Source organism: Oncorhynchus keta, chromosome 3 (assembly GCF_023373465.1).
Source record: "Oncorhynchus keta strain PuntledgeMale-10-30-2019 chromosome 3, Oket_V2, whole genome shotgun sequence".
Taxonomy (NCBI): Eukaryota; Metazoa; Chordata; class Actinopteri; order Salmoniformes; family Salmonidae; genus Oncorhynchus; species Oncorhynchus keta.
The window spans coordinates 20,364,652-20,381,676 of record NC_068423.1 but is presented as its reverse complement, the minus strand read 5'-3'; the positions used below and the strand labels follow the sequence as shown (position 1 = coordinate 20,381,676).

Here is a 17,025-nt window from a genome sequence, read left to right as displayed (position 1 = left end):
TCACTCACAACCTGTATTCACTCACAACCTGTATTCACTCACAACCTGCATTCACTCACAACCTGTATTCACTCACAACCTGCATTCACTCACAACCTGTATTCACTCACAACCTGTATTCACTCACAACCTGTATTCACTCACAACCTGTATTCACTCACAACCTGTATTCACTCACAACCTGTATTCACTCACAACCTGTATTCACTCACAACCTGTATTCACTCACAACCTGTATTCACTCACAACCTGTATTCACTCACAACCTGTATTCACTCACAACCTGTATTCACTCACAACCTGCATTCACTCACAACCTGTATTCACTCACAACCTGTATTCACTCACAACCTGTATTCACTCACAACCTGCATTCACTCACAACCTGTATTCACTCACAACCTGTATTCACTCACAACCTGTATTCACTCACAACCTGTATTCACTCACAACCTGTATTCACTCACAACCTGCATTCACTCACAACCTGTATTCACTCACAACCTGTATTCACTCACAACCTGTATTCACTCACAACCTGTATTCACTCACAACCTGTATTCACTCACAACCTGTATTCACTCACAACCTGTATTCACTCACAACCTGTATTCACTCACAACCTGCATTCACTCACAACCTGCATTCACTCACAACCTGTATTCACTCACAACCTGCATTCACTCACAACCTGTATTCACTCACAACCTGTATTCACTCACAACCTGTATTCACTCACAACCTGCATTCACTCACAACCTGTATTCACTCACAACCTGTATTCACTCACAACCTGCATTCACTCACAACCTGTATTCACTCACAACCTGTATTCACTCACAACCTGTATTCACTCACAACCTGCATTCACTCACAACCTGTATTCACTCACAACCTGTATTCACTCACAACCTGCATTCACTCACAACCTGTATTCACTCACAACCTGTATTCACTCACAACCTGTATTCACTCACAACCTGTATTCACTCACAACCTGCATTCACTCACAACCTGTATTCACTCACAACCTGTATTCACTCACAACCTGTATTCACTCACAACCTGTATTCACTCACAACCTGCATTCACTCACAACCTGCATTCACTCACAACCTGCATTCACTCACAACCTGCATTCACTCACAACCTGTATTCACTCACAACCTGTATTCACTCACAACCTGTATTCACTCACAACCTGTATTCACTCACAACCTGTATTCACTCACAACCTGTATTCACTCACAACCTGCATTCACTCACAACCTGCATTCACTCACAACCTGCATTCACTCACAACCTGCATTCACTCACAACCTGTATTCACTCACAACCTGCATTCACTCACAACCTGCATTCACTCACAACCTGTATTCACTCACAACCTGTATTCACTCACAACCTGTATTCACTCACAACCTGTATTCACTCACAACCTGTATTCACTCACAACCTGCATTCACTCACAACCTGCATTCACTCACAACCTGCATTCACTCACAACCTGTATTCACTCACAACCTGTATTCACTCACAACCTGCATTCACTCACAACCTGCATTCACTCACAACCTGTATTCACTCACAACCTGTATTCACTCACAACCTGCATTCACTCACAACCTGCATTCACTCACAACCTGTATTCACTCACAACCTGCATTCACTCACAACCCGTATTCACTCACAACCTGCATTCACTCACAACCTGCATTCACTCACAACCTGCATTCACTCACAACCTGTATTCACTCACAACCTGCATTCACTCACAACCCGTATTCACTCACAACCTGCATTCACTCACAACCCGTATTCACTCACAACCCGCATTCACTCACAACCTGCATTCACTCACAACCCGTATTCACTCACAACCTGCATTCACTCACAACCTGTATTCACTCACAACCTGTATTCACTCACAACCTGCATTCACTCACAACCTGCATTCACTCACAACCTGCATTCACTCACAACCTGCATTCACTCACAACCCGTATTCACTCACAACCTGCATTCACTCACAACCTGCATTCACTCACAACCTGCATTCACTCACAACCTGTATTCACTCACAACCTGCATTCACTCACAACCCGTATTCACTCACAACCTGCATTCACTCACAACCCGTATTCACTCACAACCCGCATTCACTCACAACCTGCATTCACTAACAACCTGTATTCACTCACAACCTGTATTCACTCACAACCCGTATTCACTCACAACCTGCATTCACTCACAACCTGCATTCACTCACAACCCGTATTCACTCACAACCTGCATTCACTCACAACCTGTATTCACTCACAACCTGTATTCACTCACAACCTGTATTCACTCACAACCCGTATTCACTCACAACCCGCATTCACTCACAACCTGCATTCACTCACAACCTGCATTTACTCACAACCTGTATTCACTCACAACCTGTATTCACTCACAACCTGCATTCACTCACAACCTGCATTCACTCACAACCCGTATTCACTCACAACCCGCATTCACTCACAACCTGCATTCACTCACAACCTGCATTCACTCACAACCTGTATTCACTCACAACCTGTATTCACTCACAACCTGCATTCACTCACAACCTGTATTCACTCACAACCTGTATTCACTCACAACCTGCATTCACTCACAACCTGCATTCACTCACAACCTGTATTCACTCACAACCTGTATTCACTCACAACCCGTATTCACTCACAACCCGCATTCACTCACAACCTGCATTCACTCACAACCTGCATTCACTCACAACCTGTATTCACTCACAACCTGTATTCACTCACAACCTGCATTCACTCACAACCTGTATTCACTCACAACCTGTATTCACTCACAACCTGCATTCACTCACAACCTGCATTCACTCACAACCTGCATTCACTCACAACCTGTATTCACTCACAACCTGCATTCACTCACAACCTGCATTCACTCACAACCTGCATTCACTCACAACCTGGATTCACTCACAACCTGTATTCACTCACAACCTGTATTCACTCACAACCTGCATTCACTCACAACCTGTATTGACTCAACCTGTATTCACTCACAACCTGCATTCACTCACAACCTGCATTCACTCACAACCTGTATTCACTCACAACCTGCATTCACTCACAACCTGCATTCACTCACAACCTGCATTCACTCACAACCTGCATTCACTCACAACCTGCATTCACTCACAACCTGTATTCACTCACAACCTGTATTCACTCACAACCTGTATTGACTCAACCTTTATTCACTCACAACCTGCATTCACTCACAACCTGCATTCACTCACAACCTGTATTCACTCACAACCTGCATTCACTCACAACCTGTATTCACTCACAACCTGCATTCACTAACAACCTGCATTCACTCACAACCTGTATTCACTCACAACCCGTATTCACTCACAACCTGCATTCACTCACAACCTGCATTCACTCACAACCTGCATTCACTCACAACCTGTATTCACTCACAACCTGTATTCACTCACAACCTGTATTCACTCACAACCTGTATTCACTCACAACCTGCATTCACTCACAACCTGCATTCACTCACAACCCGTATTCACTCACAACCTGCATTCACTCACAACCTGCATTCACTCACAACCTGTATTCACTCACAACCCGTATTCACTCACAACCCGTATTCACTCACAACCTGTATTCACTCACAACCTGTATTCACTCACAACCTGTATTCACTCACAACCTGTATTCACTCACAACCTGCATTCACTCACAACCCGTATTCACTCACAACCTGTATTCACTCACAACCCGTATTCACTCACAACCTGCATTCACTCACAACCTGCATTCACTCACAACCTGCATTCACAACCTGTATTCACTCACAACCTGTATTCACTCACAACCTGTATTCACTCACAACCTGTATTCACTCACAACCTGTATTCACTCACAACCTGCATTCACTCACAACCCGTATTCACTCACAACCTGTATTCACTCACAACCCGTATTCACTCACAACCTGCATTCACTCACAACCTGCATTCACTCACAACCTGCATTCACTCACAACCTGTATTCACTCACAACCCGTATTCACTCACAACCCGCATTCACTCACAACCTGCATTCACTCACAACCTGCATTCACTCACAACCTGCATTCACTCACAACCTGTATTCACTCACAACCTGTATTCACTCACAACCTGTATTCACTCACAACCTGCATTCACTCACAACCTGCATTCACTCACAACCTGCATTCACTCACAACCTGTATTCACTCACAACCTGCATTCACTCACAACCTGCATTCACTCACAACCTGTATTCACTCACAACCTGCATTCACTCACAACCTGCATTCACTCACAACCTGCATTCACTCACAACCTGTATTCACTCACAACCCGTATTCACTCACAACCCGCATTCACTCACAACCTGCATTCACTCACAACCTGCATTCACTCACAACCTGTATTCACTCACAACCTGTATTCACTCACAACCTGCATTCACTCACAACCTGTATTCACTCACAACCTGTATTCACTCACAACCTGCATTCACTCACAACCTGCATTCACTCACAACCTGCATTCACTCACAACCTGTATTCACTCACAACCTGCATTCACTCACAACCTGCATTCACTCACAACCTGCATTCACTCACAACCTGGATTCACTCACAACCTGTATTCACTCACAACCTGTATTCACTCACAACCTGCATTCACTCACAACCTGTATTGACTCAACCTGTATTCACTCACAACCTGCATTCACTCACAACCTGCATTCACTCACAACCTGTATTCACTCACAACCTGCATTCACTCACAACCTGCATTCACTCACAACCTGCATTCACTCACAACCTGCATTCACTCACAACCTGCATTCACTCACAACCTGTATTCACTCACAACCTGCATTCACTCACAACCTGTATTGACTCAACCTTTATTCACTCACAACCTGCATTCACTCACAACCTGTATTCACTCACAACCTGCATTCACTCACAACCTGCATTCACTAACAACCTGCATTCACTCACAACCTGCATTCACTCACAACCTGTATTCACTCACAACCTGTATTCACTCACAACCTGTATTCACTCACAACCTGTATTCACTCACAACCTGCATTCACTCACAACCTGCATTCACTCACAACCTGCATTCACTCACAACCTGCATTCACTCACAACCTGCATTCACTCACAACCTGTATTCACTCACAACCTGTATTCACTCACAACCTGCATTCACTCACAACCTGTATTCACTCACAACCTGCATTCACTCACAACCTGCATTCACTCACAACCTGTATTCACTCACAACCTGCATTCACTCACAACCTGCATTCACTCACAACCTGCATTCACTCACAACCTGTATTCACTAACAACCTGCATTCACTAACAACCTGCATTCACTCACAACCTGTATTCACTCACAACCTGCATTCACTCACAACCTGCATTCACTCACAACCTGCATTCACTAACAACCTGCATTCACTCACAACCTGTATTCACTCACAACCTGCATTCACTCACAACCTGCATTCACTCACAACCTGTATTCACTCACAACCTGTATTCACTCACAACCTGTATTCACTCACAACCCGTATTCACTCACAACCTGCATTCACTCACAACCTGCATTCACTCACAACCTGCATTTACTCACAACCTGTATTCACTCACAACCTGTATTCACTCACAACCTGCATTCACTCACAACCTGTATTCACTCACAACCCGTATTCACTCACAACCTGCATTCACTCACAACCTGCATTCACTCACAACCTGCATTCACTCACAACCTGTATTCACTCACAACCTGTATTCACTCACAACCTGTATTCACTCACAACCTGTATTCACTCACAACCTGCATTCACTCACAACCTGCATTCACTCACAACCCGTATTCACTCACAACCTGCATTCACTCACAACCTGCATTCACTCACAACCCGTATTCACTCACAACCCGTATTCACTCACAACCTGTATTCACTCACAACCTGTATTCACTCACAACCTGTATTCACTCACAACCTGTATTCACTCACAACCTGCATTCACTCACAACCCGTATTCACTCACAACCCGTATTCACTCACAACCCGTATTCACTCACAACCCGTATTCACTCACAACCTGCATTCACTCACAACCTGCATTCACTCACAACCTGCATTCACTCACAACCTGTATTCACTCACAACCTGTATTCACTCACAACCTGTATTCACTCACAACCTGTATTCACTCACAACCTGTATTCACTCACAACCCGTATTCACTCACAACCTGCATTCACTCACAACCTGCATTCACTCACAACCTGTATTCACTCACAACCTGTATTCACTCACAACCTGCATTCACTCACAACCTGTATTCACTCACAACCTGTATTCACTCACAACCTGCATTCACTCACAACCCGTATTCACTCACAACCCGTATTCACTCACAACCCGTATTCACTCACAACCTGCATTCACTCACAACCTGCATTCACTCACAACCTGCATTCACTCACAACCTGTATTCACTCACAACCTGTATTCACTCACAACCTGTATTCACTCACAACCTGCATTCACTCACAACCTGCATTCACTCACAACCTGCATTCACTCACAACCTGTATTCACTCACAACCTGTATTCACTCACAACCCGTATTCACTCACAACCTGCATTCACTCACAACCTGCATTCACTCACAACCTGCATTCACTCACAACCTGCATTCACTCACAACCTGTATTCACTCACAACCTGCATTCACTCACAACCTGCATTCACTCACAACCTGCATTCACTCACAACCTGCATTCACTCACAACCTGTATTCACTCACAACCTGTATTCACTCACAACCTGCATTCACTCACAACCTGTATTCACTCACAACCTGTATTCACTCACAACCTGCATTCACTCACAACCTGCATTCACTCACAACCTGTATTCACTCACAACCTGTATTCACTCACAACCCGTATTCACTCACAACCTGCATTCACTCACAACCTGCATTCACTCACAACCTGCATTCACTCACAACCTGTATTCACTCACAACCTGTATTCACTCACAACCTGCATTCACTCACAACCTGTATTCACTCACAACCTGTATTCACTCACAACCTGCATTCACTCACAACCTGCATTCACTCACAACCTGCATTCACTCACAACCTGCATTCACTCACAACCTGCATTCACTCACAACCTGGATTCACTCATCACAACCTGCATTCACTCACAACCTGGATTCACTCACAACCTGTATTCACTCACAACCTGTATTCACTCACAACCTGCATTCACTCACAACCTGTATTGACTCAACCTGTATTCACTCACAACCTGCATTCACTCACAACCTGCATTCACTCACAACCTGTATTCACTCACAACCTGCATTCACTCACAACCTGCATTCACTCACAACCTGCATTCACTCACAACCTGCATTCACTCACAACCTGCATTCACTCACAACCTGTATTCACTCACAACCTGCATTCACTCACAACCTGTATTGACTCAACCTGTATTCACTCACAACCTGCATTCACTCACAACCTGCATTCACTCACAACCTGTATTCACTCACAACCTGCATTCACTAACAACCTGCATTCACTCACAACCTGTATTCACTCACAACCTGTATTCACTCACAACCTGTATTCACTCACAACCTGTATTCACTCACAACCTGCATTCACTCACAACCTGCATTCACTCACAACCTGCATTCACTCACAACCTGCATTCACTAACAACCTGCATTCACTCACAACCTGTATTCACTCACAACCTGCATTCACTCACAACCTGTATTCACTCACAACCTGTATTCACTCACAACCTGTATTCACTCACAACCTGCATTCACTCACAACCTGCATTCACTCACAACCTGTATTCACTCACAACCTGTATTCACTCACAACCTGCATTCACTCACAACCTGCATTCACTCACAACCTGTATTCACTAACAACCTGCATTCACTAACAACCTGCATTCACTCACAACCTGTATTCACTCACAACCTGCATTCACTCACAACCTGCATTCACTAACAACCTGCATTCACTCACAACCTGTATTCACTCACAACCTGTATTCACTCACAACCTGCATTCACTCACAACCTGCATTCACTCACAACCTGCATTCACTAACAACCTGCATTCACTCACAACCTGCATTCACTCACAACCTGCATTCACTCACAACCTGTATTCACTCACAACCTGTATTCACTCACAACCTGCATTCACTCACAACCTGTATTCACTCACAACCTGCATTCACTCACAACCTGCATTCACTCACAACCTGTATTCACTCACAACCTGTATTAACTCACAACCTGCATTCACTCACAACCTGTATTCACTCACAACCTGTATTAACTCACAACCTGCATTCACTCACAACCTGCATTCATAATGACTGCCAGGGTTAAGAACAGTGTGAGGAGACGACCTGAACCATTTAAACTGGAACAACCATTTCAGTAACGAGGGCAAAGAAAATGATTGGATTAGTTTTTTAAAAATGTATGTTATTTATCTCTCAATAGATCACTCAATGTACATGCAAAAACACAGATAACAATTCCAAAACATCAACCTGCAGTAGCGAATGCTGAAGGGATAAAAGGTGAATTTGTTTTCATCACTTCCTTTTTTTATGTAGTTGTGTCTTCTCATTTCGTTTTGAATCAGTAGATAGAGACATTTGAAGTAATAATGACTTTTCATTGACTTTGATTTCATCTTACTAAAAGTATTTGAGTTACAAAAAAATCCCTGGGGTTTACGGTGTCGGCTACAGCTTCATATAGACACCAGACAACAGCTCCGTCAGTCTGTTTGATGGCTTTCTATGTACAACCCCTGACAGGATTATTAACGTAGGGAGCAGAGGTATACGCTTCACTCCTCCCACAGACACGCGCGCTGTGTTGTATCTCAAAGCCCTGTTCAATCTGAGCATCAGGCTAGCCATGGGCACGTGTGTCAGTGAGAGAGCGTGTGTGTACAGTGTGTTGGTGGGAGCCGCTGTCGGTACTATAAATACAGGGTGTTGATAACAGGTGTTAACGCCTCACATCTCTTGGGTGAGGAGAGGGGGGATGAGATAGAAAGGAAGAGGAGGGGAACGTGGGAAAGTGAGGGATAAATTAGTGACAAGGGGAGGGACAACGTGAGAGTAAAGGAGAGATGGTGAGGAAAGGGTGAGGTTCAGTCGAAACTGTAGCAGTCAGGCTACTTCAACGATAACAGAACCTGAAGTAATCTGATGATCGATCATCTTTCTACACTCGAACCATCGTGCTCAAGCGCGTCTATCAGAACTCGTTACTGTGAAACACTGTACACATCATCATGGTAGAATGTGTCTGTATTGATCTGTGTAGGGATGACTGAGTAAGTGAGGTATAGATCATTCTCAGCATTTCTCTGCTCTGTCGAATTATAATCAGTCATTTTCTTCTTGTGTTTCCAAGCAGAACAACTCTTTCCTAGCTGTGATCTGATAGGTCGATGGAGAGAAGACATGTTTCTTGTTCTGATCTCTGCCCTGTGCTGTTTGTTTAGAAATAACTCCCACATTTAACTACAGACGGGTGTTAAACTGCAGGTCTGTAGAGGTGATGTGGTGTTGCATTGCTGTCTGAAGTGGTTTGAGTCGGTACCCTATACAACAGGGGTCATGAAATCTGACCCTATGACGTCCGGATGACTGCTGTTTTTCTGTTCTACCTGGTAATAAACACCACGTCTAAATCAGTCCTCGATTAGAGTGGAAGAATTTACAAAAGCAGTGGAACAGGCTTCGAGGTCCACATTAGAATTTTCAGGGCTCCCCCTCTCCGTCATTCGACGTCGCCGGTTTACTAAACCGCCCGTCCTGGCAACCATCGTTACGCGCACCTGCTCCTCATGATGAGGCACACCTGGACTCCATTTCCTCTCTCATTACCTCCTCTATATCTGGCACTTATTTAGGTATATTCCCCAGGCAGTATTGATGTTGTTTCATGTCCATACGCTACTCTTGTTTCTTGTATGGGTCCATGTTTATTGTATTATTAAACTCACCACTTGCTTCCTGACTCCCAGGGTCTACATTACAGAATACTGTTATTATTATGTGGATTATAATTCATCAACATTTCTGTAGGTGCTGATACTTTTTCTTCTGAAATGTCAAAATGAAATTTACAAACTCTAGAAGGCTTAAAAAAAACTAAAATACATTACAAGTTTACAATTCCTGCTATGCAGAAATATTCTTAGGAATAAAAGAGTGATCAAATTAAGATCCTACATCTGTAGGCAATTTGTCTCACCTTATAGAGATGGGTTTTGGTGGGGTACTAGTGTGTGGCAGGCTATGGTTACTTGTTTCAGTGGTGTAAAGTACTTAAGTAAAAATTATTTCAAGTACTACTTAAGTAGTTTTTTTGTGGTATCTGTACTTTTCTTTACTATTTCTATTTTTGACAACTTTTACTTCACTACATTCCTAAAGAGAATAATAGACATTTTACTCCATACACTTTCCAGCGCACCCTTTTACTTTTGATACTTAAGTATATTTTAGCAATTGAATTTACTTTTGATACTTAAGTACACTTAAAACCAAATATTTTACCTCAAATATGATTTTACTGGGTGAGTTTTACATGAGTCATTTTCTATTAAGGTATCTTTACTCAAGTATGACAGTTGGGTACTTTATCCACCACAGGGCAGTTTGAGAATGGGTACAGCATTATGTTACCTTGTGAGGTATGACAACGGCAGATCCTCCACTGATGCCAATGATGGGTAGAGCTGTCTGAGTCGACAGGAAGTCCAGGATCTGAGCCACTTCTGCCACCTTGGAGACAACACATGGTTTTACTAGGTCCCGTCAGAGACAGACACACAGCACTTAACATATACAGGATGTTACCACCTCCTCCGCCGTCTCATATCTATCCTGTTTTTTATCCCCAAAGAAGAGAGGTCAGTATCTGAGCTAACCTTCCACCTTGGTTGTCATGATTGATTGATTGATTGACAGACCTGAGGTCCAGCTCCTGATCCCACATCGTCCTCGAACACGACTCCATGCAGTTTCTCTGTGGCCATGGTTTGACAGAGACGCGTCAGCAGGGCGCGAGGGTTGGTGTCATTAACCAGAACAGTGACCGGGTTCACCTCTGGGAAGAAGAAGAAGAAGAACTCCAAAGTGGATATAGTAAAGATCACATTAGCGTAAAGAACATACAAACTGGTAAATGTTCATACCTAGAGGAAGATCAGCGAAGTTCTCTCTGCTCAAACGACCCCTGACCTCATTCTGGTAAGCAGAGCCACTGAACATTACTGCTACATTAACAGAAGGATGGAGGATGAGAGGACGGGAGAGGAGGGGAGAAAGGGAGGAGAGGAAGAGGATGAAGCGGAGGAGGAAAGGAGGAGGCTGTCCTGGAAGAAGACCCATTACTGCCTGGAGAGGAGGAAGAGGAGTACAGAGAGAGAAATAGATGGGAAGAGAGGAGAGAATGATATAAGGAGAGGAAGAGGAAGAGGAGTCAACGAGAGGGGAAGGAGGTGAGAGGAGGAGAGAGGGGTCAAAGAGAGGGGAAGAGGGTGAGCGGAGGAGAGAGGGGTCAAAGAGAGGGGAAGGGGGTGAGAGGAGGAGCGAGGGGTCAAAGAGAGGGGAAGGAGGTGAGAGGGGGAGAGAGGGGTCAAAGAGAGGGGAAGGAGGTGAGAGGGGGAGAGAGGGGTCAAAGAGAGGGGAAGAGGTGAGAGGGGGAGAGAGGGGTCAAAGAGAGGGGAAGGAGGTGAGAGGAGGAGAGAGGGGTCAAGGAGAGGGGGAAGAGGTGAGAGGGGGAGAGAGGGGTCAAAGAGAGGGGAAGGAGGTGAGAGGAGGAGAGAGGGGTCAAAGAGAGGGGGAAGAGGTGAGAGGGGGAGAGAGGGGTCAAATAGGGGGGAAGGAGGTGAGCGGGGGAGAGAGGGGTCAAAGAGAGGGGAAAGAGGTGAGCGGGGGAGAGAGGGGTCAAAGAGAGGGGAAAGAGGTGAGAGGAGGAGAGAGGGGTCAAAGAGAGGGGGAAGAGGTGAGAGGGGGAGAGAGGGGTCAAAGAGAGGGGAAGGAAGTGAGAGGAGGAGAGAGGGGTCAAAGAGAGGGGAAGGAGGTGAGAGGAGTAGAGAGGGGTCAAAGAGAGGGGAAGGAGGTGAGAGGAGGAGAGAGGGGTCAAAGAGAGGGGAAGGAGGTGAGAGGAGTAGAGAGGGGTCAAAGAGAGGGGAAGGAGGTGAGAGGAGGAGAGAGGGGTCAAAGAGAGGGGAAGGAGGTGAGAGGAGGAGAGAGGGGTCAAAGAGAGGGGAAGGAGGTGAGAGGAGGAGAGAGGGGTCAAAGAGAGGGTGAAGAGGTGAGAGGAGGAGAGAGGGGTCAAAGAGAGGGGGAAGAGGAGAGAGGGGGAGAGAAAGGGGGGATTGGAGAGGGAGAGGAGGGGATGGTGGGACAGAGAGGTCAACGAGAGGGGAAGAGGAGAGAGGGTAGGGAGAAAGGGGGGTTGGAGAGGGAGAGGAGGGGATGGTGGGACAGAGAGGTCAACGAGAGGGGGAAGAGGTGAGAGGGGAGAGAAAGGGTGGGTTGGAGAGGGAGAGGAGGGGATGGTGGGACAGAGAGGTCAACGAGAGTGGGAAGAGGTGAGAGGGGGAGAGAAAGGGGGGTTGGAGAGGGAGAGGAGGGGATGGTGGGACAGAGAGGTCAACGAGAGGGGGAAGGGGTGAGAGGGGGAGAGAAAGGGGGGGTTGGAGAGGGAGAGGAGGGGATGGTGGGACAGAGAGGTCAACGAGAGGGGGAAGGGGTGAGAGGGGGAGAGAAAGGGTGGGTTGGAGAGGGAGAGGAGGGGATGGTGGGACAGAGAGGTCAACGAGAGGGGGAAGGGGTGAGAGGGGGAGAGAAAGGGTGGGTTGGAGAGGGAGAGGAGGGGATGGTGGGACAGAGAGGTCAACGAGAGGGGGAAGAGGTGAGAGGGGGAGAGAAAGGGGGGTTGGAGAGGGAGAGGAGGGGATGGTGGGACAGAGAGGTCAACGAGAGGGGAAGAGGTGAGAGGGGGAGAGAAAGGGGGGTTGGAAAGGGAGAGGAGGGGATGGTGGGACAGAGAGGTCAACGAGAGGGGAAGAGGTGAGAGGGGGAGAGAAAGGGGGGTTGGAGAGGGAGGGAGGAGAGGGATGGTGGGACAGAGAGGTCAACGAGAGGGGAAGAGGTGAGAGGGGAGAGAAAGGGGGGTTGGAGAGGGAGAGGGGGGATGGTGGGACAGAGAGGTCAACGAGAGGGGAAGAGGTGAGAGGGGGAGGGAAAGGGGGTTGGAGAGGGAGAGGAGGGATGGTGGGACAGAGAGGTCAACGAGAGGGGGAAGAGGTGAGAGGGGGAGAGAAAGGGGGTTGGAAAGGGAGAGGAGGGGATGGTGGGACAGAGAGGTCAACGAGAGGGGAAGAGGTGAGAGGGGGAGAGAAAGGGGGTTGGAGAGGGAGAGGAGGGGATGGTGGGACAGAGAGGTCAACGAGAGGGGGAAGAGGTGAGAGGGGGAGAGAAAGGGGGGGTTGGAGAGGGGAGGAGGGGATGGTGGGACAGAGAGGTCAACGAGAGGGGGAAGAGGTGAGAGGGGGAGAGAAAGGGGGGGTGGAGAGGGAGAGGAGGGGATGGTGGGACAGAGAGGTCAACGAGAGGGGGAAGAGGTGAGAGGGGGAGACAAAGGGGGGGTTGGAGAGGGAGAGGAGGGGATGGTGGGACAGAGAGGTCAACGAGAGGGGGAAGAGGTGAGAGGGGGAGAGAAAGGGGGGATTGGAGAGGGAGAGGAGGGGATGGTGGGACAGAGAGGTCAACGAGAGGGGGAAGAGGTGAGAGGGGGAGAGAAAGGGGGGGTTGGAGAGGGAGAGGAGGGGATGGTGGGACAGAGAGGTCAACGAGAGGGGAAGAGGTGAGAGGGGGAGAGAAGGGGGTTGGAAAGGGAGAGGAGGGGATGGTGGGACAGAGAGGTCAACGAGAGGGGAAGAGGTGAGAGGGGGAGAGAAAGGGGGGTTGGAGAGGGAGAGGAGGGATGGTGGGACAGAGAGGTCAACGAGAGGGGGAAGAGGTGAGAGGGGGAGAGAAAGGGGGGTTGGAGAGGGAGAGGAGGGGATGGTGGGACAGAGAGGTCAACGAGAGGGGGAAGAGGTGAGAGGGGGAGAGAAAGGGGGGGTTGGAGAGGGAGAGGAGGGGATGGTGGGACAGAGAGGTCAACGAGAGGGGGAAGAGGTGAGAGGGGAGACAAAGGGGGTTGGAGAGGGAGAGGAGGGGATGGTGGGACAGAGAGGTCAACGAGAGGGGGAAGAGGTGAGAGGGGGAGAGAAAGGGGGGGTTGGAGAGGGAGAGGAGGGGATGGTGGGACAGAGAGGTCAACGAGAGGGGAAGAGGTGAGAGGGGGAGAGAAAGGGGGGGTTGGAGAGGGAGAGGAGGGGATGGTGGGACAGAGAGGTCAACGAGAGGGGGAAGAGGTGAGAGGGGGAGAGAAAGGGGGGTTGGAAAGCGAGAGGAGGGGATGGTGGGACAGAGAGGTCAACGAGAGGGGGAAGAGGTGAGAGGGGGAGAGAAAGGGGGGGTTGGAGAGAGAGGAGGGGATGGTGGGACAGAGAGGTCAACGAGAGGGGGAAGAGGTGAGAGGGGGAGAGAAAGGGGGGGTTGGAGAGGGAGAGGAGGGGATGGTGGGACAGAGAGGTCAACGAGAGGGGGAAGAGGTGAGAGGGGGAGAGAAGGGGGGGGTTGGAGAGGGAGAGGAGGGGATGGTGGGACAGAGAGGTCAACGAGAGGGGAAGAGGTGAGAGGGGGAGAGAAAGGGGGGGTTGGAGAGGGAGAGGAGGGGATGGTGGGACAGAGAGGTCAACGAGAGGGGGAAGAGGTGAGAGGGGGAGAGAAAGGGGGGGTTGGAGAGGGAGAGGAGGGGATGGTGGGACAGAGAGGTCAACGAGAGGGGGAAGAGGTGAGAGGGGGAGAGAAAGGGGGGGTTGGAGAGGGAGAGGAGGGGATGGTGGGACAGAGAGGTCAACGAGAGGGGGAAGAGGTGAGAGGGGGAGAGAAAGGGGGTTGGAAAGGGAGAGGAGGGGATGGTGGGACAGAGAGGTCAACGAGAGGGGGAAGAGGTGAGAGGGGGAGAGAAAGGGGGTTGGAAAAGGAGAGGAGGGGATGGTGGGACAGAGAGGTCAACGAGAGGGGGAAGAGGTGAGAGGGGGAGAGAAAGGGGGGTGGCGAGGGAGAGGAGGGGATGGTGGGACAGAGAGGTCAACGAGAGGGGGAAGAGGTGAGAGGGGAAGAGAAAGGGGGTTGGAGAGGGAGAGGAGGGGATGGTGGGACAGAGAGGTCAACGAGAGGGGGAAGAGGTGAGAGGAGTAGAGAGGGGTCAAAGAGGGGGAAGAGGTGAGAGGAGTAGAGAGGGGAAGAGGTGAGAGGGGAGAGAAAGGGGGTTGGAAAAGGAGAGGAGGGGATGGTGGGACAGAGAGGTCAACGAGAGGGGGAAGAGGTGAGAGGGGGAGAGAAAGGGGGTTGGAGAGGGAGAGGAGGGGATGGTGGGACAGAGAGGTCAACGAGAGGGGGAAGAGGTGAGAGGAGTAGAAAGGGGAAGAGGTGAGAGGGGGAGAGAAAGGGGGGTAAGCAAGAAAACAGTCAGACATGCAACAATAACACCACGTAATCCTTCAGTCTCATGACAATAATAACACCACGTAATCCTTCAGTCTCATGACAATAATAACACCACGTAATCCTTCAGTCTCATGACAATAATAACACCACGTAATCCTACAGTCTCATGACAATAATAACACCACGTAATCCTACAGTCTCGTGACAATAATAACACCAAGTAATCCTACAGTCTCATGACAATAATAACACCACGTAATCCTACAGTCTCGTGACAATAATAACACCACGTAATCCTTCAGTCTCATGACAATAATAACACCACGTAATCCTTCAGTCTCGTGACAATAATAACACCACGTAATCCTTCAGTCTCATGACAATAATAACACCACGTAATCCTACAGTCTCATGACAATAATAACACCACGTAATCCTTCAGTCTCATGACAATAATAGCACCACGTAATCCTACAGTCTCATGACAATAATAACACCACATAATCCTTCAGTCTCGTAACAATAATAACACCACGTAATCCTTCAGTCTCGTGACAATAATAACACCACGTAATCCTTCAGTCTCATGACAATAATAACACCACGTAATCCTTCAGTCTCATGACAATAATAACACCACGTAATCCTTCAGTCTCGTGACAATAATAACACCACGTAATCCTTCAGTCTCGTAACAATAATAACACCACGTAATCCTTCAGTCTCATGACAATAATAACACCACGTAATCCTTCAGTCTCATGACAATAATAACACCACGTAATCCTACAGTCTCATGACAATAATAACACCACGTAATCCTTCAGTCTCGTGACAATAATAACACCACGTAATCCTTCAGTCTCATGACAATAATAACACCACGTAATCCTTCAGTCTCGTGACAATAATAACACCACGTAATCCTTCAGTCTCATGACAATAATAACACCACGTAATCCTTCAGTCTCATGACAATAATAACACCACGTAATCCTACAGTCTCATGACAATAATAACACCACGTAATCCTTCAGTCTCATGACAATAATAACACCACGTAATCCTTCAGTCTCGTAACAATAATAACACCACGTAATCCTACAGTCTCATGACAATAATAACACCACGTAATCCTTCAGTCTCGTGACAATAATAACACCACGTAATCCTTCAGTCTCGTGACAATAATAACACCACGTAATCCTACAGTCTCATGACAATAATAACACCACGTAATCCTACAGTCTCGTGACAATAATAAC

General features: G+C 47.6%; 1 protein-coding gene across 1 annotated transcript in view; it reads right to left on the bottom strand.

Moving 5' to 3' along the window:
• The window catches only part of LOC118376057 (glutamate receptor ionotropic, NMDA 2C-like), a 116,492-nt gene that overhangs the window by 65,951 nt on the left and 33,516 nt on the right, over positions 1–17,025 (bottom strand). Inside the window, exons 3-5 of the mRNA XM_052492932.1 lie at positions 11,383–11,584; positions 11,158–11,294; positions 10,871–10,969 (exon numbers count right to left, since the gene is read on the bottom strand). Of these exons, the coding sequence (XP_052348892.1) occupies positions 10,871–10,969; positions 11,158–11,294; positions 11,383–11,578 (432 nt within the window). The 5' untranslated portion in view covers positions 11,579–11,584. The remainder of the gene's footprint in view (positions 1–10,870; positions 10,970–11,157; positions 11,295–11,382; positions 11,585–17,025) is intronic.